This window comes from Onthophagus taurus, chromosome 1 (assembly GCF_036711975.1).
Source record: "Onthophagus taurus isolate NC chromosome 1, IU_Otau_3.0, whole genome shotgun sequence".
In the NCBI taxonomy this organism is placed as follows: Eukaryota; Metazoa; Arthropoda; class Insecta; order Coleoptera; family Scarabaeidae; genus Onthophagus; species Onthophagus taurus.
In genome coordinates this window covers 38,996,197-39,023,083 of record NC_091966.1, presented here as the reverse complement: position 1 = coordinate 39,023,083, position 26,887 = coordinate 38,996,197, and the positions used below count along the sequence as shown (strand labels likewise).

General features: G+C 32.9%; 2 protein-coding genes across 3 annotated transcripts; both read left to right on the top strand.

The window, feature by feature from the left end:
• Nucleotides 1–50: 50 nt before the first annotated feature.
• On the top strand, nucleotides 51–14,960 carry LOC111429309 (lumican-like). The gene is made up of 3 exons (XM_023065182.2): nucleotides 51–183; nucleotides 13,942–14,016; nucleotides 14,068–14,960. The coding sequence occupies exons 2-3, from the start codon at nucleotides 13,973–13,975 to the stop codon at nucleotides 14,777–14,779; spliced, it is 756 nt and encodes a 251-aa protein (XP_022920950.1). The 5' UTR covers nucleotides 51–183; nucleotides 13,942–13,972; the 3' UTR covers nucleotides 14,780–14,960.
• Nucleotides 14,961–19,478: 4,518 nt separating this feature from the next.
• LOC111429307 (torn and diminished rhabdomeres) lies at nucleotides 19,479–26,822 on the top strand. 2 transcript variants are annotated; one of them, XM_023065179.2, is made up of 11 exons: nucleotides 19,479–19,568; nucleotides 19,612–19,791; nucleotides 19,844–20,121; nucleotides 20,180–20,317; nucleotides 20,380–20,537; nucleotides 20,588–20,979; nucleotides 21,033–21,137; nucleotides 21,204–21,397; nucleotides 21,452–21,608; nucleotides 26,264–26,446; nucleotides 26,502–26,822. In XM_023065179.2, exons 2-11 carry the CDS (start codon nucleotides 19,647–19,649, stop codon nucleotides 26,645–26,647), a joined length of 1,896 nt encoding a protein of 631 aa, XP_022920947.2. In that variant the 5' UTR covers nucleotides 19,479–19,568; nucleotides 19,612–19,646; the 3' UTR covers nucleotides 26,648–26,822. The 2 variants fall into 2 exon arrangements, with proteins under 2 accessions (XP_022920947.2, XP_022920946.2); XM_023065178.2 differs by having other exon boundaries at nucleotides 21,033–21,152.
• Nucleotides 26,823–26,887: the final 65 nt, after the last annotated feature.

The window sequence follows — 26,887 nt, the reverse complement described above, 5'->3', positions numbered from 1 at the left end:
TATGTAAAGTTTCTCTATTCCGCTTCGGCATGTTTGGCAGGCAGTTAGTTCTCCTCGACTGCAAGAATAATAATGGTGCGTCCTTCGTAAATCGTGTTGCGGATTCTAGAAAATAGGGCACTGGTACCCAAACTATGGGTATATTTAGTTGTGATTTATTCGAATTCTAAGAACAAGAAACTGGTAAGAAAACATATTTAAATCAATTTTATTAATTATTTAATAAAAAGAGTTCTATCCCACACCTTTTATTGGTTATGTTTACATTCTTTTGTTGTTCTATATAATTTCGATGATGGTTTATTTCTATTAAAGTTTATATATTTCATTAATTAATCAAATGACGTCATAGAATCGTTAATTATTATTAAAAAGAATACGTGATTATTAGCATGTTAAAAAAGAAAAAGAATTGGTTGTTTACAAGCAACGAACTTAATCAATATTTCGGAATTTATGATATTTATGTTATTTCGGTTGATTAAGCACCGAGAAAATGGTTTAATTCTTATCGTTATAGTTCCTTTTTTTACATGGAAATGCGAATGATTAATTTGTTTGTATATTGAAGGAATAAAAGAACTGGAATGGACTGGTTGAATCAAGAATTTTTATATTATACCCAAATAAAAGAGTAAAAATTAAAATAAATAAAATACCTTTAATATGATGGATTTGTCCATATTAAATTTGAACAGAAAAAATTGTGAAAAAAGTTCATTGACAGGTTAAAATGTCAAATTTTATTGTACGCTGCTCTATAAGTTTTTTATTCTATAATAAACATACAAAATCTGGAATTGAAGTTAATAATTAGAAATAACCGTTTTAAATTTGAATAATTCAGGATTAATATCAGGAAAGATAAAAAATGACAAGAAATTCAAAACTGACATTTTATTTGACAGATATATTTTGACATTTTGCACACTTCAATTAACGCCATCTATTAGTAAAATTAAAAGGATTAATTTTTAATATAAATAAATTAAAAGAAACTATAGTTCGTTTTTTTTTCTATAATACTTGTCAATGTAAATTATTTAGGGTTTCTGTTGGTATTATCTAGGACCCTTATAAAATTTATGTTGTTTTCCTGATTTTTAGTAACATTTTTAGTAACTAAATAGTTGAGGTTAAAATATTAATAAACTTTTAGATAAATATTTTAACGATGTACGACTTTTTGAAGAAAATAAACGTCAGTGAGACATATTTATTTCAAAACATGATAAAACAAAACTCCCTGTTAATTTTAACAACTTTATAACAATTTGACAGGTATTATAGAAAAAAAAAAGGAACTGTTATTTTTTAATGATTTCGACAATGATTGATAAGACAAAAAGTCAAATCGCTTTTGTTACAAAATTAACAGTTCTCATTCAACAATACCACATCTACAGCCATACCACAGCCATACAAATTAACTTTACAATGCTGCACTTATCTGCTCTCTTAGTACTCTTTAAAGTTAGCTTTTTCTAACGCCTTTCCATCTCTGATTTAGTCATCTGTTTACTCCTTCTTAAAACTACTCTATCTGTTGTGTAGTACAAGAAGCACCATATCTGGTATGTACTTGTAAAGTATTTAGTGATAAAACATTGTACCGCATATCAACTTGAAAATGTTAGTTCTCCAAATATTGGAAAGGATTTTTCTTCACTTGACTCAGTTCTGGATCCTATTTACAGTAATGACTTGTCTCAAGCTCTGAGAGCTCCATAGATCAACAATCAAATCAGAAACAAGAAAGTTATGATAAGGAGGTTCTTCCCGAGGCAGTTGTAGAAAAAGATATAACCAAAACAAAAGCACTAATAAATGGAAAAAAACGTTGTGAAAGCTGAGGAAGGGACTTGAAATGCCAGAAAGATTGAAGCCACTGTACAATGATAAATCAAACAAAAATGTACTAATAAATTTACTGAAGACGAAACAATTACTATATTGAAGAATAATTGGAGAATGACAGGCGCTATGAAACAATGTGTTTGCACACTAATGGCTGAAACATCAAGTTGGTGGCAGAGCGACAAACCAGGCACTGTATTTTTTAGGGCTAAGCTGTTTAGGGGGTTTTTAAGTGTCGTTCGGGCTAAACGAACTAAACGGACTCGCATCCATACTAAACGCAACCTTGATGAACAAGTCCGTCCAAATGGAGGAATATGAAGATGACCTTAACATTCTTGGCAGATTAATGCAGACGATCCAGGTAATTGCTAGAAGAGAGGTTGGCATAAGGATTTATAGTAATGACTTGCCTAAAGCTCTGAGAGCTCCTTAGATAAACAATCAAATCAGAAACAAGAAAGTTATGATAAGGAGGTTCTTCCCGAGGCAGTTGTAGAAAAAGATATAACCAAAACAAAAGCACTAATAAATGGAAAAAAGCGTTATGAAAGCTGGGGAAGGGACTTGAAATGCCAGAAAGATTGAAGCCACTCTATAATGATAAATCAAACAAAAATGTACTAATAAATTTACTGAAGACGAAACAATTACTATATTGAAGAATAATTGGAGAATGACAGGCGCTATGAAACAATGTGTTTGCACACTAATGGCTGAAACATCAAGTTCGTGGCAGAGCGACAAACCAGGCACTGTATTTTTTAGCGCTAAGCTGTTTAGGGCTTTTAAAGTGTCGTTCGGGCTAAAACAACAAGACCCATACTAAACGCAACCTTGATCAACTAGTCCGTCCAAATGGAGGGTTATGAAGATGACCTTAACATTCTTGGCAGATTAATGCAGATGATCCAGGTAATTGCTGGAAGATAGGTTGGACTAAGGATCAATGAAGATAAAACCAAACTCCTAATTCACAGTAAGAGGCGGCAATATCGGGTACTACAACTTCGTAATGGATAACTAGTTACCTCGTCAGCAATGTATAAAAACGAGTAGCCACCGGAAATCCCCGTTACCTATCATGAGATCCCGAAACATCCACAGAGACAGCAAATTTCCCATATATAAAACTCTTATCCGTACATAGGTACGAACAAAAAGCCCCCCCTCACAACACACATAAAATAACTGCCATGTCAGAGAGACGTGCCGCAATGAAAGTGTTTCTGAGACAACCAAGAGGAAAACGCAGGACTGGTAGAGCAAAAGCAGGATGGGAAGATAACGTGATCAGGGACGCTCAGGAGATTCTCGGGATGAAAAGCTGGAAGAGAGTGGCCGGAGACCGAGACGGTTGGAGGCGAAGTATGGAGCCAAGGCTTAATTTGGGCTGTTGCGCTATTTAAGACATACAGTTGGGATATAAGACGTGTATAAGACCGATAATGACATATGGAATAGTAATCGATCAATAGTGGAAAAAAACAAGAATGGACAGAATGAGAAAGTCGAATATTAGAGATCAATGCAACGTTGCAGATATTAGTGAGATGGGGAAGACAGCGGAAGGGACAATGGCATAACCACGTGGGCCAACAGACTGCCGAAAATCGTGTTTGTAAATTCACGGGAGATAGCTGGCGCAGGAAATAGTTCAAAGGCAACAACTTCAGAATTAACAGATCGACAGATCTTCTATGAAGAAGAAGTATAAGATTTCTTATCAATATTACTTTTAATCATTTACCTTCATTTCTTAAGATAATAATTAACTTGCAAATGAATTTTGAAACCTCCATTATAAATAAATATATTAAAATTAATAAGTTGACTTGTTGTAATTTAAAATATAGGGCAAAAATAGTAAAAAAGGAGCTTTAAACGCAGTTTGAACATCGGAAATAGTGTTTACATAGAGCCATAAACGTTTACCAGGAATGGTTTTATTAACATGCAACAAAATATTTTGATGCCGACGAAAAGTAATATTTACTAATATTACAGTATTGAAAATAACGTTCAAAATATATTACTTAAAAGATAATTTTTGAGAAATAAACCTTTTTTAAACATGCAAATTATATTTCTATATATAAACCTAGATACGTGTCTTGGTCGAAAGTCACGCATTTTTTTTTTGCTGCGCACATTTTTTTGTGAAAACTTTATTTTTTTAAATATAAATATTTCTAGATCCAAAATAAAAGCTTTGTAACCGATCCAAAACAGGCTGCAAAAAATTTTGTATCTGACGTAATTGATCTTAATAAATGTCTCTTAGAAATATGTTTAATTATCGTTCGTTGGGCCAATATTATTTTCGTGGTTCATCGACGAGTATTTCGAGAGATTTGACCTTGTTAACATTAAAAAAAATATGAATACATATATGCTTTTATGGTTTATTCACCGAAATTGTTGGAACCGATTTTTAAATAAAGTTGTTTCATTTAAAATTCGTATTTTAATGTCGAGGATATTCAAGGTTAAGTTCATTATTGTATCGAACACGAGGAAAACGTATTATTAAAAGAAATTGTTAATTACAACTTTTCTCTAATAAATAAAACAACTTTATGATTTATTTTTCTTTATCCTTGGTTAGTTGAAACGTTATGTTTAAAAATAACTCAGTTCCACATTTTCTTTGTTATCACAATTTTTTTGTCTTATCACTTTTTGTTTATTGTAGGTTGACTCAAAAAAATATTAAAAAGAAATAGTATTAACTTAAAATCACCTTCAATTAATCCATTCGGAGCCTTGATTTGTTTGTTCAATAAATCCACATGCGCTTAATGAATTTTAACGCGTAATTTCTCGGATATCAAAAAAGATTTGCTTCACGTGAAAGTCAAAGTTCACAAAAATTAAGTTTTTGGTTTAATCTAGTTAATTCGGAGATAATCTCGCTAGAAATATTTTAAATTTATTGTTAATTCTCTGACTGAGTTTAGTTTATATATTATATATCGTTTGTCACTTTCAATATATAATTTTTAAAATACAATAGCTACATTACATATTTAACTTAGTAATCCCCCTCCTCATCCCCCTAATCCATGCTCTCCACCATCACTCGGTACGCGCTTCAACTACCTTACCACCTTCCATCAAAGCGTCACAATCGAAGAGCTTGGTGCAAGATTGGGATAAGTAACAATATGTAAATTGTTCAGTAAAGGCAAAAAACTTTATTAATTTCATGTTTGTATTTAAAGTGATGATTTGATTTGTATAAATAAGAATGCCAATTTTATCTGAGCAAATGTCAGTTTTTCCATATATTGTGAAATCATAGTAAAAAAACAAATTGTGGTACAAGAAGGAAATATGTGAATCCATATTTCATGCTTTTTGGGAGAGAAAAAATCAAATGATATTCAAAACTTTTTAGTATTTAAAAGAAGGTGAGGAAAGACTTTTATCAAACAAAATAAACAAAACAATTTTTAACAACACGTAAAAGATATCAAAAATCTTCTTCAGAAGAGCTACCGACACACAGTGGTCCACAAGCGGTAAAATGTGAACGAAAATCAAATTTTCGAAATTTTTTTTTTCGTTTTTTTTTACATGTTATATGTACTTTAGGTCCTAATAGACTGAGAGGTGAAAGGAATAAAGTGTTATGTACTTTCTAGTGCTAACTGTACGCAATAAAACAGTACTACAATTCTTGTGTATTAAATATCATAAAATGCTACAACTTTAGATGAAAAAAATATATTGTGTTCCACTTTTTCAAGACAATGCGTTGTTGCTATCTTGAACAGTATAGAAAGGTCTTCATTTGGCACTTTTCTAATATTTAAAATATTTTTGCAGAAATACGTAATAAGCACTTCTTTTAAAGCTAATTAACACCTACTTGAAGTTACAACCAAATGTTTTAACATATATATCTCGCAGAAGACGCAAGAAGAACTTTTGTCGCTAGAATATTCTTATTCTTTGAGATGTGCTCTATATAACATGATAACCACATCTTGCTTTAACTTGCTCCTTTCCAAGATATTAACGATCAAAGATGATCAGTGACTGAGTGTGTTATTTGACCGTTTTCATATAAAATGCTTATATTCTTTTTCTTAAAAGATAAATCTCATATATTTGGTGTAAACTTGCATAACAATAATAGAATACCAGACTTAAAGTTTCAGGCATATCTAACAACCGGAAGTGGTTGTTAGATACAGTGCGGCAAAAAACTGGAACACTTGAAATATCTACTTTTTTGTAAGTACGAAGGCTTTCACGGCCGGAGTTAATTGAACTAAAATTAGAACTAAAACTAGAACTAACACTAGAAACTTTCGGGTTTTGCCGTGCGTCTTTTAAGAAAAGGTTTGACGTTTCGGATGCCATGTTGCAACTTTCTTCAGAAACACTTCGAACCAGTTTTATTAAATAATATTTAAAAAATTTTTTTTAAATGTTTCGATAATTATCCAAATGTAAATGTAAATTCTATATTACGTTGTAAGTGGGGGTTTGATGGTAGCGGATGTCATTCGACTTATAAACAAAAGTTCATCACAAATGCAGAGGGAAAACATGATTCGCTATTTGTGTCTTGCTAGTCCCATTACGATTGGAAGACAATGATAATAATATTGTATTGTGGAAGAACCCCACACCATAATCTATACGGTTTTGTAGACCGATTAGATTACAATGGGTGCATGAAAATGCCGCTCTTATAAGAACCGAAGAAAAATATATATTTCAAACCAAATAAGCTCCCTTCAGCCATATACCTCAAAATGTATAAGTGTTAACTTTTCTCTTTATTTCACGATGGTGGATGGCAAGGTATAAAGTCTTCGTTTTCTTAAAACTTTATTTGAATTATTCATACATGTTGTAGGTCTGTAATTCTTTGATGGGAATTTGAAGGAATCATCTGGAATGGAATGTTATTTATGCAGAGCAAAAATTTCACAGATGAACGGTAGAGCTAGAAGGTTTTAAGTTTGGTTTGTCTGTTCTCCATGCATACATTCGGTTTTTTGTGTGTCTGCCTCACATTTCATATAGATTAGAAATTAGAACTTGGAAGGTGACTAGTTGATACGTAGTTTTAATAAATTATCATCAGAGATTACTGTTATGACAATTTTATAGTAAGCGCGCATGTACTAATCACTTTATACTTCATTTAAGGAATTGACGAGGAACTAATACAGCGATTTGGCGTTATTTTGGCTGCAATAAACAGTGGGTACAATATTAATTACAATGAATTTGATAAATATTGTTTCAAAACTGCCGAAAAGTACGTCCATTTTATAGTTGGTACTATATGCCAACCAGCGTTCATAAAATTTTGATACATGGATCTGCAGTCATTAAGAGCTCTACTACCTATTGGAGAGTTGTCGGAAGAAGCGCAAGAAGCTAATAACAAAAAAATCCGAAAATTTAGAGAGAGCCACACAAGGAAATGTAGTAGACTGGATACGAATGAAGATCTATTTAAAAGACTGCTACTCAGCCCCATTTCACCCCCCCCAGCTCACATCCATTTATAAGTAATTTTCAACAGCACATTTCTAGAAAACATAAAAAGATGAGTATCGAGACTAAAAGATTACTTATAATAGACAATGTAGAAGACCAGGAAGAAGAAAAAGATGGCGAAAAAGAAGATGGATATGACGAAGAACACGAATCAGAACAAGAGCTATATGAGGCAGGATGCAACGAAGATGAAGATGACGAAGAATGGTCTGAAACAGAACAAGAAGAAACACATATTGTTAAGCAACGTAGATAATTCATAGAGAATTAAAGTCCATTTCTGATAGGCTAGAAAAGCATGGTTCGTTCCATTTAAAATTTTCTACTTTCTCGCCATTGAAAATGGAGAAACAATAATTCAATTTTGGACCAGCCTGTATAAGATACTCCGATACAACAAATGACAATCTACTTGACAGCACTTGAAGAATAATCGTACCAATTTAGACCTTTTTTGAATGAACGTTGGCTGAGATATGGGGTTTTAAAGAGCATGGTGAAATTTACCAAAAAAAGTTTAGAACCAAAATAACTCGAAAACAAAAAACGCTAGGTACCAATAACTTTTATCAAAGTTGACCTATTTTTTACGTACAATCAAATGGTGTAATAACAACTATAGCATTCCATTTAAAATAACGAAGTTATGGTCTACTTCGGTAGACCGGAAGTGGCAGCCATCTTGAAAATATTTTAGATTGAAAGTTCCGAATGAACAACCCATGCTACCAAAATTTCAAAATTGTACGAATAGTGGAACCTGAAAAAGTTCTAACGAACCAGATATGTGAGACACTCTGTAGTTAAAGATTTATTTATAGAAACCTTACATCGAAGTAAACTATATAACCAATTTAGTTTAAACAATTTTGTATTTAGCTATCCTTCACGATTTAATAGCGTTGTATAAAATTTTGTATTTATCCAATTCTAAGGACCTAAATTATATGAAAAAAATAGACTGTGGCCTCAAGTAAATTAGTACTTCCGGTTGACATATTTGATCCAAAAGTTCACAGTCTTTAGCATATAGTCCTATAGCCACATACCAAGTTTCAAAAAATTATCTCAACCCAAACTGCGTTAAAATATTTTTGTTCGGGTTTTTTCGAATTTAGACCACTGTGCGACAGGTCTGAAAAAGCCACTGAATCGGAATGTGAGTTTTTTGAAGCATAATACTTCAACTTCTTCATTTTCTATTGCTTCTAAAGACTTTTCCTTAAAATTGCTATAAAACAACTCAGCCTTTTGGAGGTGTGTTTCATGCAGCGCAGCGCTTCATAGTTTTTCTTTTCTTATTCTGTATCTGCATTATCTTTCTTATTATTTAAGATGTCACATGTTTTGCAAGTGTCTGTGCTCGCCATTCCGAACTTTATGTTAAACTTTTCTTGGAAATCTATAGAAATCATACGATATTTGTGGTTTGTATGGACGGTTATCTTGTTTTAGTCGGTGCATATCCGGTTCGTATTTTTGAAGGTATATCGTACATTATTGATATGTTTAAATCGTCGGACAAGTAATATTTTGTGGTTCTGTAGTGGGAACATCGTTTTGGGAAACTGTTGATATGCGCGTGCACATGTTCTTTTAAATCATCCGTAATAATACAAGGTCTGTTGAAGTGTCGACCCCGTTTATCTTGAACGGGTGTTACGTTTTTACAAAGATGCTTTGCAATGCGTCCTAAGCGTTTCTTATCAATACCATCAAGAACGCATACAGCAGTTTTGCAAATCTCGACATTGTTACTGGTTTAATCCCAATGTTTAATTCACGTGGCGTAAAGACATTGAAATCTATTGTACAAATCACAGTTTAGAAAAATCATGTAAACTGCTTGTCGTCGTTGATTTTAGACAACCTCCTATGTGAATTCGTATCTTAATACAAACATAGGTACACATAGAAGGTTGTCTAACATCATCGACGATATGACGTCTGATCATAATACAGTTTAAACTGTCAAAATGGAATAAAACAGTTATAAATTTAATAATACCTACCTTGAATTTGTAAGTATGGTTTTCTTATTAATTTTTTTATTTCTTTTTTTCACCGTCTAATAACCGCTTTTACAGTGTTTTACCTGGATAAATATGAATCTTGTTTGTCCTGGTCTGCCAAAAGCAAAAAAAAATTCTTACGCATCGTTTTCTGCACTTGCAGTCATTGCCTTGCTCTCTTTCTGACACAAGCTTTACCGTTGATGTGGACTTATGACATTCTCCTCTAGCCCTTTTAATTTTTTGTATATTTCGTTTCCATATTTCTTTCACGACCGCGCTTCTGTTTCACCCTTTCTTCCTCTTCAGACCTATCACTATCCATTTTAGTAAAGTTACATTCACTGGAAACGTAATGGCCTAACAATAGTATGTTCAATTAAAAATATGTCAACTCTAAGCTACAAAACATTGCGAATGACATTATAAAACATCAATCAAACACCACCAACATACAATTTCGGTATTATCCTCACGGTATAAAAAAGTCATTATTTATGTGTGGTGGACAAATAATAGCATGGGATTGTCTGGTGCAATAACGGTATAAACGCCACGTAACTTATCCCATTATTGCACCCGTCTACAACACGGGGTAAGTGATTTTCTCTCACAATTCTGATTCAGTTGGCAGAACATCATGCGTATTTATGTTAAATGATAAATACGAATTTTTTAACCGTTTTTAAAAAAAATCTCATTTTCTTCATATTTGGCGTACATCCCCTTCTTGCACCAGGCTCTTCAATTGTCTCCCAACCCTTGCCACACAATCTACACATCTTCACCTAATCTCCTACCCAACATAGCTCTATCTTCATTCCCGCACCTAAATCGCCTAAATCCATCAAATACCCTAGAATTTCCTCCGTCATTAAGATTTTATACTTATTGTTGTATTTCCCCTCTTCTACCTGAGCACGATGTTTTTGTGTTTCCACATCTCTATTTCTACATTCCAACTCCTTCCACGATGTGAAGCTATATTGAGTATCACACTACTTAAGCTTAAAGTCGTTCCTTTGCCCTTACTGTAACTTTAACTACTCTCTTACTATATGTATATCCCGGAGTTTCTCCCTGTTCAACCCCAAAACCCACCTCCAATATCTTTCTTAAATCTCCTCCATCATCTTTTGTTCCTGCCAACCTCATATTTTCGGTCCATACGTTATCACACTCCTCACCATTCCATCAAACATAATTTTCTTTCTACAGAAATCTTCTCTAAATATTCTTTCCCCATAGCTCCATGTCTGCCCCAATATTTCGCTTGCGTTTCTAACTCTCTGCCTTATATATGAGCCCACATCCCATTATTCACTCGAAAGGTAAACATCTCTCTCTTTCATTCCCATTTCCCTCTGCCTTCTTTGTAGAATTTTATAATTTTCATTTTTTCATAGATCTCTTTAACCTTTCTTCCATATCCCCTACAATTTTCCAGTCTCTTTCATCCTATTTCTTAGATAATCCACTAATTCTCGTTTTTCTTAGCTTTTGTCATAATTTCTCCTTATTAACTGTGTCAAATGCCACTCTTAGGTCTACACATGCAATTATCCCCTTTTTATCTGTTCCCTATTCACTGCTTTTCAATACGAATGTGGTTATAATAATTGGTTGTAATAATGCTTTTAATAATTGAATATAGTTGCCTATAGTCTCTTTCCCTTCTGAATTCTGATTGTCCATCGGATAGAATAATTTTTTTTTCATCTTTCTTTTTCAACCTTTAATCTAGTGTGCCTGCTTATCTTTCTGCGTACTTTCTATCTTTAACCTAACTTTAACTTTCTTATGCTTTTCTCGATTTCTTTATTATACAGGTGTTTCATGAGGAATGGTACATACGTTAATATGTTATAGATTTGTTCATTTTAAGCAGAAAAGTTCCTAATAGCATGTGCTCAATACTCAAAGGCAACTGAGATACAGCTAGTTAATGTATGAACTGATTTATTTAAATGTGTACATAAAATATCGAAATTCGAACTTTAAGGGAAGGGTTGGAATATCCCACTGCCTAACTCGAAGCACTTGGCTGATCTCTTGAAGATATCACGCGTAATTTATCCTGATGTGCCTTGATTCGTGCAGCATTGGCCGTAATTCGAGCGATTAGCTCATCACGCGTGTTTACTTTTACTTGATAAAATATCGCTTTTCAGCCATCCCCACATTCCGTAATCTAACGGATTAAGGTCCGGTGACCGAGCTGGCCAACTGATAAGACCCCCACGACCAATTCACCGTTCCGCAAAGGTTTGGCCCCATCATGCTGGAAGAACATATTGGCTCTGGTAGCCAAGGGCATATCTTCTAACAGTGTTGGAAACTCATTGCGCAAGAACTCTAAATATCTGTCCACTGTTAGACGATCGGGTAGTACGAAAGGCCTAATTATTTCGACTGTTATTGATTTCATTACGGGTGAAAATGGCTTCGTCGGTAAAAAGTATCATAGGAACCAAGCCGCGGTTAGATTACTCATCTACAAAATTCAAATTTCCTGGTAAAGTCTGTTGGTTCAAGGTGTTTTACTGGTTGAATATGGAGTGGATACAAGCCATGAGTACGCAATGTTCTCCATACTTTTACATGAAGAACACCAAGGCGAGCAGAAAGTCTTCTTATACTGATAGATGGACTGCGTTCTACCGACTGAAGAATTTATTCAAGTTCGTTCAGTAAATGCTCTTGAATTTGGTAGCACTCGGTTAGGAAACCATCTCCTATAGTCACGACGAGCAGCACGGGCATTTCCATTGCAGAAACCGTAACAAAACACCGTAACAGCATATTCTGCATGAGTCAATATGTGTGGCATTATCAACAACTTAGTCGACACGTCAACCAAATAATGTTAAATGTCAAACATTGACAAATGACTATTTCACTACAGCCGTGCGTGATATCAATTTATGCATTAACTTGCTGTATCTCAGTTACTTTTGAGAGTTGAGCACATGTTTTTAGGAACTTTTCTGCTAAAAATGAATAAATCTATAACATATTAACGTATGTACCATTCCTCATGAAACAACCTGTATATCCTTGCGGATCTAATTTTGGTTCAGCAGTCGCGTAATCCAACTTAGTCTTTCCCTTATAACCATGAGTTTCCTTCAGCAATTTATGGACATGCTCTTTCTATCGGTTCAATACGTTCTCCTGCAGTGTGACTATCTTTCCATCTGTATCCCTGCATCAGCTATCCCTTGATTTAGACCAAGGTGGTAGAATTTTCTGTATCTTCTGTTTTTGCTCTGATCCTTCAGCGTCCTTATTGTTCTGTTGTAGTATTCTTTTTTCTGCACTGTTTTGTTACGTTTCTTCTTTGTGCTGTACACTCTTCCCGTTTGCTTCTTGTGCCTGTTTCTATATCTTCTCATTGCTGTCCTGTATTCTACATCATACCGTTCATCCTTCTTTCCTCTTTCAACTCGTCCAATTGTCATTTTGACTTTTGTGCTTATTGACTTTCATTTGTATGACTGTTTAGACATAATAGTTCTAGTTTGGCGATATTTTATTTTTTGATCGTCCGTCTTTTCACCTTCTGCATATTGCTGATGCGTTGTCTTAAGTATGCTGCTAATAGGTAGTGACTTTACGTCTTTACGTCAGTTGTAGAGGAAGCTCTTCTTTTTGGTATAAGCACATGATCTATTTCATTGCTTCTCGATACTTTCGAGGTTCTCTTGAGAATACTACTGATGACATGGTTAAGCGTTTCTGCGAGTTGGCATAGTTAATTTCCATTAGGACTTGTTATGTTGTAGGCTATGCTTGCCAACAACATTTCTGTGCACCTCCTCCTTTCCAATTTTCGCGTTGAAATCTCCTAGTACTAGCAACATATCGTGGGATGACATTTTTTCGCAATTACTTTGAATTGCGTCGCTGTATGTAATACAGATTCTATTTGGGTTTTATGAACCTGCCATTACTCTTCCATCTTATTCCTTGTAGGTCACTATACCTACGCTATATCCATCGATCTCTTCAGCAGCAATCTGTATCGTTTCTGCCTGCATCATTGTTTTGTCGTTTCTGGGTGATCAATCTATTTTCTGTGACTAATATTTTGGGTTTCTCTATATTCTATGTTTTTCAGCCTCCGTCAACTCTTCCATCTCTTATATTCCACCCCCCATCAAATCAACCTCTTCCTTATTCCTGTTCAAAATCTCTCATCCTTTCTCTCCTATTAATCGCAACAATTCTCTATATTTCTTAATCTACACTTAATCTTTTGGCCATGCCTTCCTCTTCATCAAACCGTGCTTTAAAGTCCCCACGACTATGAGTCATGGATTCAATTTTACGTTTGGTGTTATTAAAAACATTTTTGACACACCTTGTATATTTTATAATCTTAATTTAAAGGATTTATATTTCAACATTAAAAAGATATCCATACTCATTATCTAAAGATAAGAAAAATCCTCCAGATAAAAAAATGAGACTACCTAAACAATTTGAGCTAATAATTTCGTTAAAATTGTTTCCAAAATTGATCGATTGTAATTTTTATTTCCAGATTTTCAACTAGTATTAATTTTTACAACAAAATGACAGACGTTAACATCGACCACATGATGATTCCATTCTTTTTGTAAGTTTTTATTACCTACATAAATTTATTTACATTGTTTTTGTATTTTAGATTATTATTCTTGACTTGTACTCAAAGTACGATCATAAACGATCGCCTCGATTATCGCAAAATGAATCTTACGTCCGTTTCTTGCGAAAACATTAAAGAAAACGAAGCTAAATCGATTACAAAACTGATTTTTTCGCACAACATAATCGAGTACCTGCAACAAAGTGATTTCGAATGTTTGGAGTCGTATCCAAACGTGGGGTACCTATTTTTGGACAATAACAAAATAGAAAAAATTTACAAAGACGGGTTTTCGAATTTACCCAATCTAAAATACATCGATTTGAGTCATAACCAATTGACCAATATTAATGATGACCTTTTAAATGATCTTTTAAAGTTACGATTATTAACGTATATTAATTTAAAACGAAATCCACTTGGTGATTTCAAAAATATTTATGAATTAATTAATGGTGGGATTGATGTTGATTTTGATGGTATGGCTAAGATTAATCGAGAAAGGAGGGAAGATCATGAAATATTAGATCATGATCACGAAAATAAGACTTCAACAGATAAACCAAGAAAAGCGTTCGTTGTTGATAACAAACCGATCCAAAATCTCAATAATGGTGAGAATCAAATGGAGTCGAAATTTCTTAATTCGATTATTTTTAATTTTGTCGCCGCCGGTTTGGTCCTTTTAGTTTTACCAGTTGGTATGATTATTTACTATTTGATCAATAAAAATAAACCGATTTATTTATGACAACAGTATGAATCCGTAGAGTAAGATTTTTAGCTTTAAAAACGATACGTTTTTTTTTATGCCGTTCTTGACGCAATTATAAAAGCTACAAGACTGAGAATGTGCGCTTTTTTTCAAAATACAATTATTACAGATACAAAAATATATAAATTTTTAGTAAATACAAGTGATTCAAAATTTAATACGACATATTAGATTTAACATTTGAAGTGTTTTAGAAATACCTTTCAAACGAATCACTTTGTATGTAGCTATTTTGATAAATAAATTCTAAATATTCTATTATACCAGTGATTCCTATAATAAATAAAAACTTGACGAATACAGAGTCGAGACGTGCCTGAGGCGGGTCCTAAATATTTTTCGTGGTGCGATTTAAAAAAAGTGCAGCTTTCAACAGATATTTTAAGCTATTAAAAGGTTGTACTATAAATCTATAAAAGCGCATAATTGTCGTGTAACCCAGAATTGGAATAAAAAAGGAGTATTTTTTATATAAATTAAATTAATAACCCAAGTGTTTTACTACTTATAACATTGCCATTTAGGAATATTCGACTAACCTATTCAAATAAACCAATCTTATTAATAAAATGAATTTCGATACGTACGTGTTTCTTGTAGTGAAGTAAAAGACGAAAATGTTTTTAATACGCGCCATTATGGTTGGGTAAGATAGGTCGGTTAGTTTTGCAATACCGTTTTATAATATAGTTATAGAAGTGACACAATTATTGTAAATTAATAAATAAATAAGTGCTTTATTTATTATTAAATAAATCAGGTTATATTAACTGTAAAAGTTGGGCTTTTATTATCTAAAACGTTGTTTAGGAAAAAAATTACCCGCTCATTCCCAATCTTTATATGGATAAGTATGTACTTATACCTAACATTAATTTTGTAATTTAATGATTTTATAGAACAACTTTGCATTATGTAATGAAGTAATCAACGTTTCATATTCTGCTAATTCTATGAGAGTTTGAAATATCTGTTCATGTCTTTTAATTTCATAAATAAATCGTCAAATTTTACACTTTCTGGCCATGTTTACATAAAACAATTCTGTATTTATATCATCAACCTTTATGGGGAGGATCAACAAACAAATCAAGGATTTTGACGACTTACGGATTAGACAACGCAAGCTATTAAGTAGCTTGGCTCTTCTACGAAGATGCAGAGAAAAGAAGGTAACCCCAACCTTCCTCAGAGTGAAGCACTATATCGACACCGCTGCGGCACGCAGGATCTTAGTTATGGCAGAACAGGCTGATGAGAAAGAATTCACAAAACCTTCAAAGATCTGCAGCAAATAAGTGAGAGGTCACTACGACTCCACCTGTCATTTTCCAATTCTATGATAAGAGAAAAGAAAAATAAAAAATTTACTCGAGATAATGACTTAGAACAAAATAATTTTGTAGAAGTTAAATCTACCAAAGATTCGATTAAAAATCAATTAAATTCTACTGATAATGACTATAAAAAAATAATCGCAAAAAGCGCACTTCCAATACAATAATGGGAGCTGCAATTAATACAACTCTAAAGGTGCCCAAAAATATCATCATTTCCATGTCTACCGTTTATATCCCAATACAACTACAGAGGATGTAATAAATCTTTTAAAAACCCAACGCCTAACTGATATGAAATGTTAAAAAATGAATGCTAAATACCCTGAGGAGTATGCTTCATTTAAAGTATCTGTATTAGAGGAACAATATGAAAAGATTGAAAATGCAACGACGTGACCAGGTGGAGTTCGAGTGAACCGTTTTTTATTCCGAGTTCGGATGAATCAAAAACAGACTACTTAATTAATGATAGTTTTAATCGTCCACAAATAGAGAAAGAGAACACAATTTGGAATGCAATTTCACTCTCCGAACTTTTATTTATAGATGGTTTCCATGTTGCATCCTTATTTACTAGAACTAAGAAATCCCATGGTAGTTCCTGTATTTTATTGCGGAGGTGAATAGAGTATGTTGAGTTACTCCACCTAAAATAGAAAAGTATCGAGTCAATTATAGAGTGTTGAAAATTGAGCAAAATGTAAATAATAGTGATTAACATTTATTCTCCTTCGAACAAATCTAGAACGGAGTTGGATCTATTCTTTCAGTCACTGGAGTCTATTTTGCAAATCCAATTATTTTACGAGAAGCGCGAGATACTGATGTAACTGGCGCTCTAAAAGCTTTTCAAAGACTTTATTTAGACAGAGCAGTATGTTAACCGGTCGTAAATCATGAAGGGGCTCAACTATTTTCTTCTTTGGCAACGGTCTTACTAGCGAATGTTTCCATGCGTTTGGAAATGTACCATTTAATACAACTATTAAATCTGTGGTAATTATATATTAATATGTGGTAATGGCTATTAAAAATATTGGTAATCCTAGATGTCATATAAATATGAGGATATATAAACGTCTTGCGGGATCAAGAATTCCGATTTTGAGATAAATTTATAAAATTAATGATAAATGAGAAAATAATTGGGGGAGTTTTCTGCTTCTGAAAAAATACTCCACATGCAATAACCTAATCATATTGGGTTTCATGAAGAGTGTATCCGAGTCTCTAACTAATCCTGTTTCCTTCATGGATATTGATGTTGTACATCGTCTTTCTGCTAAAGGTTATGTTTTTCTCTGAAAGTCTAATTAAATTCATATTAAGAACATAGTTCATGAAAAACATTCAAATATTAATCTTCTTCTACCGTCAATTAGGGATGCATCCCTGTTTTTTAGGCCTTATGTTTGGACTTTACTCCGCAGACGAGGAATACACGCATATTCTGGCCAATCTCCTCTCATCCATTCTTTCCACATCTTTTTCTGATAGATTGATCTCAAGACTTTTATCTCCCTCAAAGGGTCATTCGGAAAATAAGCTTCATGACATGGTGGACAAACTGGAAAGCTGCAGGCGAACCTCCGGGATCGCCAGAACCATTCATCGCCCCAACAATAAGGTCTTTAATAGTGCTTCAAAAAGAGGAAATACGTAAGAAGTTTCTAACTTACTGGGACAGGACACCAGGATACCGCCAAGCCAAGGAGGCTCTGATGTAGTCTGACCCTAAACGAACAGATTTATTTATGAGGCTGTGCAAGACGAACCTACGTTTGATCATAGGTGTAATCACTGGACACTGGCATGTCTCGCATCTACAGAAACACTTACTGAACATGGGAATAAGTGACACTGACATCTGCAGAGGCAAATTCTGCTGAGGTCAAAGTGCTGCGGGCGGTGCAGCCTGCCTTCCCGCTAATCCAGAATCCACCCTCATCCTCTGTTTAGTTTTCTTTCTTTCTGCTGTCGTCTCTGTACCATATGTTAGTATGAGTCGTACCATGGCTTTCCTCCTCCTTCTATACGTGTGTATTTATTCCCATATAGTGCCTCTTAGACAGCCTGCCACTTGTGTCGCTTTTGTAACTTGTGCTTCTTTATATAAATCTCGATAGCTTCTAATTTCTACACCTTATAGAATTTTCAACTCGTAGTTTGCGGAGTCTTGGTTCTTTGAATATTACCATACATTTTGTTTTCTCCGTTGATACTTTCATATTGTTTTGCTTAGCTGCTATGTTGAAGTGATACACTAGTCTATGCAGGTCATCTTCGTTACTTGCAACCAAAACAGCGTCGTCGGCATAGCAAACTGTGCTAACAGTTTGGGTTCCTATCTTGTATCTTAGTTTGGGTCTAATGGCTTCCATTATACGGTTCATTAGTATGTTGAATAAGAACGGACTTAGTGAGTCTTCCTATCTAACTCCTTTGCTCATAGCTATTTCTTCACTTATGCCTTGGGTAGCCCTTATTTTAGTAGTATTGTTGGTGTATATGTTGTCTATCTTCTGATGCTTCTAATGTTGTGCCTCTATTTTTCCGGGTTCCATGCTGCTCTTCTGCTATTTCGAGTGTTTTTTGCAGATATTCATGTATTATTGATGTAAATACCTCTGCAGATTTTCGGCATCTTGCGGTTTTTATAAATACGTCACGCTACTTTTCCACTGTTGTTTCCACAAAGTGTGAATAGTCGATCTGGAAGTGTCTGTCCACCATGCTTTAACATTTCATTCGTAATTAAGTCAGGACCTGGGCTTTTTCTGTTTTTTAGTTTCTTTATACTACCACCAATTTGTTCTAAAGATATTTTAAAGTCGGTGTCATTTCTACTTCCATTTCTTGGTCTTATTTGAGATGGTGTCTGCTCATACTGTTCTTTAAATTATTCCATCCCTTCTTTTTTGCTGATATGCTTGAGTTGGACATACTCATTGATGCTTTTCTTTATATAGATTCTTTTTGTTTCCATATTTCTTGCTTCATTTTGTTTCCTATTTGTTTATATCTTTGCAGTTCTTCTTCTGATAGTGCGATTTTGATATTACTCTTTAATCAAATTATGATTCAAATCAAACTTGTGATTTTTCATATAAACCCAAATTTGACTTAATACGTTGTGCTGTTTATCAAGTTCATTTGATTCATTAATTTTGTTTTTATAAATTATCTACAAATCGATTAATAAAAATGGATTTGGTCCAAACAATTTTTTCCTTATAGTTATGTTAAAGCGCGTGCGTTTATGTACAAAATCGATGGAGCTCGTTAATGCGGGGACAATGCAGAACCTAAAATGCACGTGCAACGGTCTTTGTTAACTAAAACCCACCAGCAACAACCAAACAATCACCTCTAATATGTGAAGAAAAACTACATCAATACATATTTTTGGAACATCAAATAAATAAGTAAGATTCATAAATCATTAAAAATTTATTTATTATTTTAAAGAATTAACTTTATTTTGGTTACAATATTTAACAAAAATGCCTTCTACGGGAATATTTGGATTTGTCTGTATTCATTGGTCACTTGGTGGTTTGATTTTAATCGGATTGGCTGCTTCTGAATATTCTGGAGCTGGAACTATCGTTGCATTAGCAATTTCTATAGTTACTGTTACAATATCAGGTATATTTTTTATTTATCTACTTATTTTTATCATTTCAATCAAACTTTCCAGCTATTTGTGGATTATATTACGATGGAAAATCATCTGGCAAACGAAAACCAACAGATATTTGCCATTTCATGGTAATTTGGTTCAATATTCTTGAATTATTAATGGCTGGAGCGACATGTGCCAGAATAGCAAGTGCAACAGTTGATTATACAAGCAATCAAAAATTGAGAAGTTGGCTTTTTGGAATAGAATCACATTCGTTGGGAGAACCATGGCCCGATGTACTTGGTGTTTCGATAATTGCAGTTGTCAGTGCGCTGTTTATGCTCGGCTTAGAAGTTAGTTTATCGATAGTTTTAAATTTATTTATTTTTTTATTTTAATTCAATTTTGAAGAGATCTAAACTCTTCAGCGTTCTTCTTTACATCACCATGACATCAGCTTACACTCTATTTGTAACTGTTGGATCTCTTCACACTGACATTAAATTTTGGAGTTGGACTGAGGATTTTATGAACAGAAATTGGACTTGTGTATAACAATAAAATCATAATCCAAGTGATTTACCCTGATATAAATAATTTTTTTATTTTAGATCTTGGTTACTTCAGCGTTATGTTCGTATGGTTTTATTGGAGATTTTACAAAACTAAAAGGAAATACGAGATACATAAAAGCAGCAATTTATATAATAGTCCCATTTATTTGTTATTCTTTAATCACATTAACATTTACATTGATGTCACATTACAGGTTCTTATTAAATCTTTTAATTTTTTTTAATTAATTAAATTGTTTTAAAGGGAAATAGCAGGAACTGCAATACCTTTAGTTCGTGTCTTTGAAGTAAGAGATGTTGGTTGGCCCCGATTAGCAATGGCAATTTGTACGATTTGCGTGGTATGTCTTGTTTTAACCGAAGTAATGCCCGAATTATACGCTTTGGTGATGTGTTTGGCGAAGAAGGAATGGCAAATTTTGGTCACCCCAATTTTATACAGAAGCACCACAACAGGGGCGCCAATTTTGGCGATTTTCGTTGTAGGAAGTTTATCGTCAATTTTGGCTTTCGCCTGCCCCTTAACGTATTTGGTACGATTATTAAACGCTTCGGCAAGACTTAAAGCCACGATGATAACGATGATCGTTATTTATCAATGTTTTAAATCAAATTTACAAAGTGTTGATAATTTATGTAAGATTTCTCTTTAATAATAACCTACTTAGATTTGTACGATTTTGTTTTAGTTCAAAATTCAAGCGTCCAATATAGTAAATTAAGAAAAGAAAGGAGAGTTATGAAACCTTCAAATTCTATTATAAACGCGTCTTTGTGGCATAAAAAACCTAAAAGTAAAATTAAAAATGGTACAAGAAATTTTTATTTATTACTTTTTGTTTATTTCTTGTGTCTTGTAGAATACCAAAGTGATAAAGAATACCTCCTCTTAGATAACTACACTTACGATTCTAGTAATTCATATCGTGACGGAATGGAAAGTTCCGATTCTGAAGAAGATAAAAATGTTACAACCAGACCGAGTGATAGTGAAAGCAGCGGGAGTTCAACGGATATTGATGCTGCTGTGCAAGAATATAAAGATAAAGTCAAAGTAAGATTAATTTGAAATCTAAATATTGATTTAATTTAATTTTTGATTGTTTAGGTATCAACAAGTAATAATTTTCCAGAACAATCCTCGCCAACGTTAGCTCATCAAACGATAGTCCTTGTTGTTATAAAAATCGTTGTGATTTCGGCGATTTATTTTGCTTTAAATGTATCTTCAATGGAGAAAGGTGTTTGCTGGTTAATATTTATAAGTAAGTATTGTTTTCAATGAATAAATGAGATTTTGAAAATCTCTTTTAGTTCTTAAGAAAACATTTTGAAACGCAACGATGTCGTTCCTCATTTTTTAGGAAAAAAAATTATGATTGTGTTCAAAAAATCGTATAAAATCTAATTTTTAATGAATCGAAATGAAATCATCTCCACTTGTAGTAGTAATCATAACCTTTTTAATAAAAAAGACCGTTTTTGAAAATATCATTTAATTTTTGAGCAATCAATTCTTAAATTGAGCCGATTTTTCGTTCGTTTTTTTAAATTAAAATTAGTCACTTCCATTTTTAAAAAATCAAGTAAATTCGATTATTAAAGATATGTTAATACCATTTTCAAAAATTATAGAGCCGAGTGTTACCTTTTCAATGAATAAATCAGATTTTGAAAATCTCTTTTAGTTCTTGAGATAAAAATTTTTAAACTCAACGATGTCATTTTTCCTTTTTTAGGGGAAAAAAATTGTTATGATTGTGTTCAAAAAATCGTATAAAATCTAATTTTTAATGAATCGAAATGAAATTGTCGCCACTTTTAGTAATAATCATAACCTTTTTAATAAAAAAGACCGTTTTTGAAAATATTATTTAGTTTTTGAGAAATCAATTCTTAAAGTGAACCGATTTCACTTTTTCAAATAAAAATTATCTTGATTTTTAAAAAATTGCGTAAAATCGATTATTTAAGATACCGCAACGCAATTTTAAAAAATTATAGAGTCAAGATCTACCTTTTCAACAAATAAACCCATTTTTGAAAATCTCTTTTAGTTCTTTAAATAAAAATTTTTAAACTCAACGATGTCATTTTTTAGGGGAAAAAAATTTGTTACGATTATGTTAAAAAATATCGTATAAAATCTAATTTTTAATGAATCGAAATGATATTATCATCACTTTTAAAGATAACTATAACCTTTTCTATTCGAGGTTCCTATTCGAAATGTTTCTGGACTATCATTTAATAGCCATAGCAGAACATTCAATTTAACAATTTTTCCTTGCTATATCTCACATATTTGTTTAATTTAGATATTGTAAAATTATACATCATCTACAAAGAACCGAATTTACCAAATTCTATAACACTGTATTGAGTAACGTAAAAACAATTTATTCTAAATATTCAGAAAAGTTAAAATAGTGTACATTCTAACAAAAAATAACGGAGAACATGATAGTGCAGATATTCCTTTAAAAATCAGAGTTGAAATCCTCAAATGTTAAAAAATTACACCAATAGAATTGCTGATTACATTAAGGAAGAATTGTGGCAGAAATTGGTTGAGTTGAGGTTGGTTAAGTTAAAAAGTTATGGATACCTTATCACTGTTGATGTTAGGGTCTGTTAGGATATCAGTTAGGGTTTAGCCAGGTTTGTATAATCTTGGGAAGTATCCAGGATTCTAAGGTATACTTTCTAGGGACTATAAAAGTATCTAGAATAACTCCATGACACAGTAAGTAGTCATAAAATATCCTGTACACCCACGTAGGTACATTTATCAAAAATTAGTCAAAAATTTGTCAGCAAACATCCTAACTATTTATTTACAAGTGACTCCTTCTATCGCTCTCACAATCGCATTATCTTTCTCATTTCTAACTTTAAAATCAAATTGTTCTTGGCAATATATTCAATATCTTAAATTTTGTTAATTAGTGATACATTGCAACGTTGAGGGACTCTCTGTTAAGATTGTAATTCTTGATGAATGAATAGTTTTGAATTCGCTTTGAATTTGACGTTGGCTAATATTTATTGATATAATTCTGTCACAGCTTTAGCTAAATATTCGTTTTTCTATTTTTTTCCAAAACTTTCTTCTTGTGTTGTTTTTGGAACATTCTTGAATACAGTGGATCATCAAATCTACTTCAAATATCTTCGGTTTAGGTTTTCTTTGTGAATCCGTTTAAAATTTTTAGATCCATTGTTGAGGCAGAGATGTTTCAGCCTTTAGTGTTGTTGGTAGATATGCTGTTACTGATTAAATAGAAAGAATGAAATAAAATTCGTGTAACGATGATAGAATTGTTAATTTATATTTAAGAATATACATCATATTGATTTTTAAATATTCTTTAACGGGTAATTATTAACAACTTTGAGTCAAGATCATTCATCCTAAAGAAATTGATGTCATTTAATATCTAAATTATGCTTTGACGTTGTGCCTGAGGAAGACCATTATATGGTCGAATACTATAGTAAGCACTGAATAATATAAATAAACAATTCTATCATCGTTACACGAATTTTGTTTAATTCTTTATATTTAATTAATATCACGATGATCATTGAATCTATTTTATAGGGATGCTGTTACTGGTATTAGAGCTGATTGAATGAAACCGAGGTCGCTTGCGGCCGATGCGCTACCTCGATACACCGCGCCTCGGTCACAAACTTCAGTTTCAGCTAGCGGAAATATATCTTTGTTATCTTAATTTACAATAGTTATTAATATTACGAAGTCGAAATACTAATGATATACATAGATTGTTGCGCCTCGGCCACAAGCGACCTTGGCTTCTATATTTCACAATCAGTAGAAATATAACTTCGCTGCCTTCATATAAAATGGTTACTTGTGTGATAAAGTCACGGTCATTGTTGTCACGAGTTGACAGAAAGAAGCCGAGTTCGCTTGCTGGCGACGCGTTTTATCATTAACAGTATAGATTGTAGCCTCTCGGCAATTACAATAATCATCATAACAATTACTGCCTAAGAGGAGATAAACCTGGAGAGTGGGTGATACCAAATATTCTATTAAATTACATAAATATAATGTTAGATACCGATTATTACACTGCGTGATTCATAGTCAAGTATTGAATATACTGTTTTGATTGAAACAGTCAAAATTGCATATTTCATAAAGTCTTTTATATTCACAAAATCTTACTTTAACGCTTTTTCTCCAGCTGATTGAATGAAGAAGTAGTTCCCTTGCGGCTGAAGCGCTACATCGATAGCACTTTATCCTTAATGGTATAGATTGTAGCGCCTCGGCTTTATCTTTGACAACCAGTAGAAATATATCTTCGCTGTCTTAATATAAAATAGTTACTTGTATCATAAAGTCACCGTGCATTGTTATCACGAGGTGACAGAAACAAGCCGAGGTCGCTTGCGGGCGAGGCGCTACATCGAATGCGTTTTATCATTAATAGTATAGATTGTAGCCCCTCGGCAATTGCAATTATCATCATAATAATTACTCGCTAAGAGGAGATAAACCTGGAGATTGAGGAGTACCATATATTTTGTTAAGTTACATAAATATAATCTTAGATACCGATTGAAACACTCAAAATTGTATATTTCCTAAAATCTCTTATGTTAATGAAATTTGACTGCTTTCTGTGAAAAAATTTGAGGTCAGCTCACCACGGTTTTGTATCATACAGATGAGATAATCTTCAAATTTGAAGCTTCGCTACCTTAATAGACAACAGTTACTTGTATGATAAAGTTACAGCCGAGGCGCTACCTCGATCGCGTTTTATTCTAAACGGTATAGATTGTAGCGCCTCGGCCGCAAACGACCTCGGCTTCTATCTTTCGTAATCAGTACAAAATGTATCTTTGCTGTCTTAATACATAATACTTGTAGAATAAAGGAGATCCCTTTAGGCTGAGGCGCTACCCCAAATATCATTTTATCCTTAATGGTATAGATTGTAGCACCTCTACTGCAAGCGGTATTGGCCCCAGTGTTTCACAACCAGCAGAAATGTATCTTCGCCGCCTTAATATACAGGGTTTTCCAAAAGTAACGGATAAATTCGTTAAAACAATTAATTTCTTGCAATTGTTTGGTATGGGTTTTAAATTTATTCCGCCATTTTTAAACGAGTAATGACGTCATCGATATTTTTTCAAATAGCAATACTGCATTTCTATTACGGGATATGAAAGATGACTTTTTTCTGAATCTAGTACAGTCAATATTAATATTGGTTACGTAAGAAAATTTTCAAGAAAAATTATCTTAAAGTTTCATGATTTTCCATTCATTTGAGATAACAAAATAGCAGTAGCTATGCGTAACCATGGCAACCAACTGTTTCAGATATCAAAAATTAATTATTGGCAAAGGCCCACTTTTACCATCCTCCTAATAAACTATCTAGAGGATAGTTGCCATGGTTACGGCGGTTTTAAGCACTCTCATTGGCTAAGAACTGGATTTATCTATCGGATAAATTTATCAGGAGGTGGTAAAAGTGAGTCTTAGTAAAATATCTAAAACAACTAGTTGCTATGGTAACGCATGGCTACTGCTATTTTTCTACCTCAAATGAATGAAAAATCATGAAACTTTAAGGCAATTTTTCTTGAAAATTTTCTTATGCAACTAATATTAATTTTGGCTGTACCAAATTCAGAAGAAAATCCTCTTTCATATTCCGTAACAAAAATGGGGGATTGCTATTTAAAAAAAAAATAGTGAACTAGTTTATAAATGGCGAAAGAATGTAAAATCTATACCAAAAAATGGCATCAAATTTAAATCTTTAGACCCGTCTCAGGGATTTTTTCTATAAACCGTTTTCTAAATATTAAATTGTGCCCAACATTTTAAATTTCACAATTTTTATACATTTTTTTTTATTTTTTCTAGTCATTTGTATCTGTATAGTAATTTTATACCTTTTACCTAAAAACGTACCGGATGAACTACAAGCATCAAAGCTATATCCATTTTTACCATCACTAGGAATTTTATCGATTGTCTCAAACATGACTTTAATAACATTATTGTCAGAAGATACTTGGCCTGGCATTTTATTTTGGTTAATATCGGGTAAGATAATATAAAAATATAAATCATAACATAAATGAATTAATCCTTTTTTTAGGTTTCTTATTATATTGTCATTGTGCGTGTTGTTATTGCGATGATCACAACGAAAACATCACGATTTATAGAAGATCGGAACCTGCTTTCGTCGAGATTGATGATCCGGAAGAAAGATACGTCGATACCGTGATAATACCTAGATGACACATAGATGAATCACCTTGAATTTTGATAAATTCATCTTTTTTCACCTAAAAAGTATAAAAATAAAAAGAAATGGAAAATTGTCGCTGTGTTGCGTTGCCTGATGTTGATAAGAAAAACGAATTTAATATATTCTTGTTGGCAAAATAAAATAAAACTACTATATTCACTCAAAGATGTTTTATTTTTTTTTTCTTCATCATCAGTTATAAATAATAATATTACTATTAGATAGAAACT

Bases quoted from the DNA above. Each gene is read 5' to 3' on its own strand.
- LOC111429309 (XM_023065182.2), top strand. From the start codon at position 13,973: ATGACAGACGTTAACATCGACCACATGATGATTCCATTCTTTTT. The intron at 14,017-14,067 runs GTAAGTTTTTAT...TTTGTATTTTAG, and splicing joins ATGATGATTCCATTCTTTTT to ATTATTATTCTTGACTTGTA.
- LOC111429307 (XM_023065178.2), top strand. From the start codon at position 19,647: ATGCCTTCTACGGGAATATTTGGATTTGTCTGTATTCATTGGTCACTT. The intron at 20,122-20,179 runs GTTAGTTTATCG...TCAATTTTGAAG, and splicing joins TGTTTATGCTCGGCTTAGAA to AGATCTAAACTCTTCAGCGT. The intron at 20,538-20,587 runs GTTCTTATTAAA...ATTGTTTTAAAG, and splicing joins ACATTGATGTCACATTACAG to GGAAATAGCAGGAACTGCAA.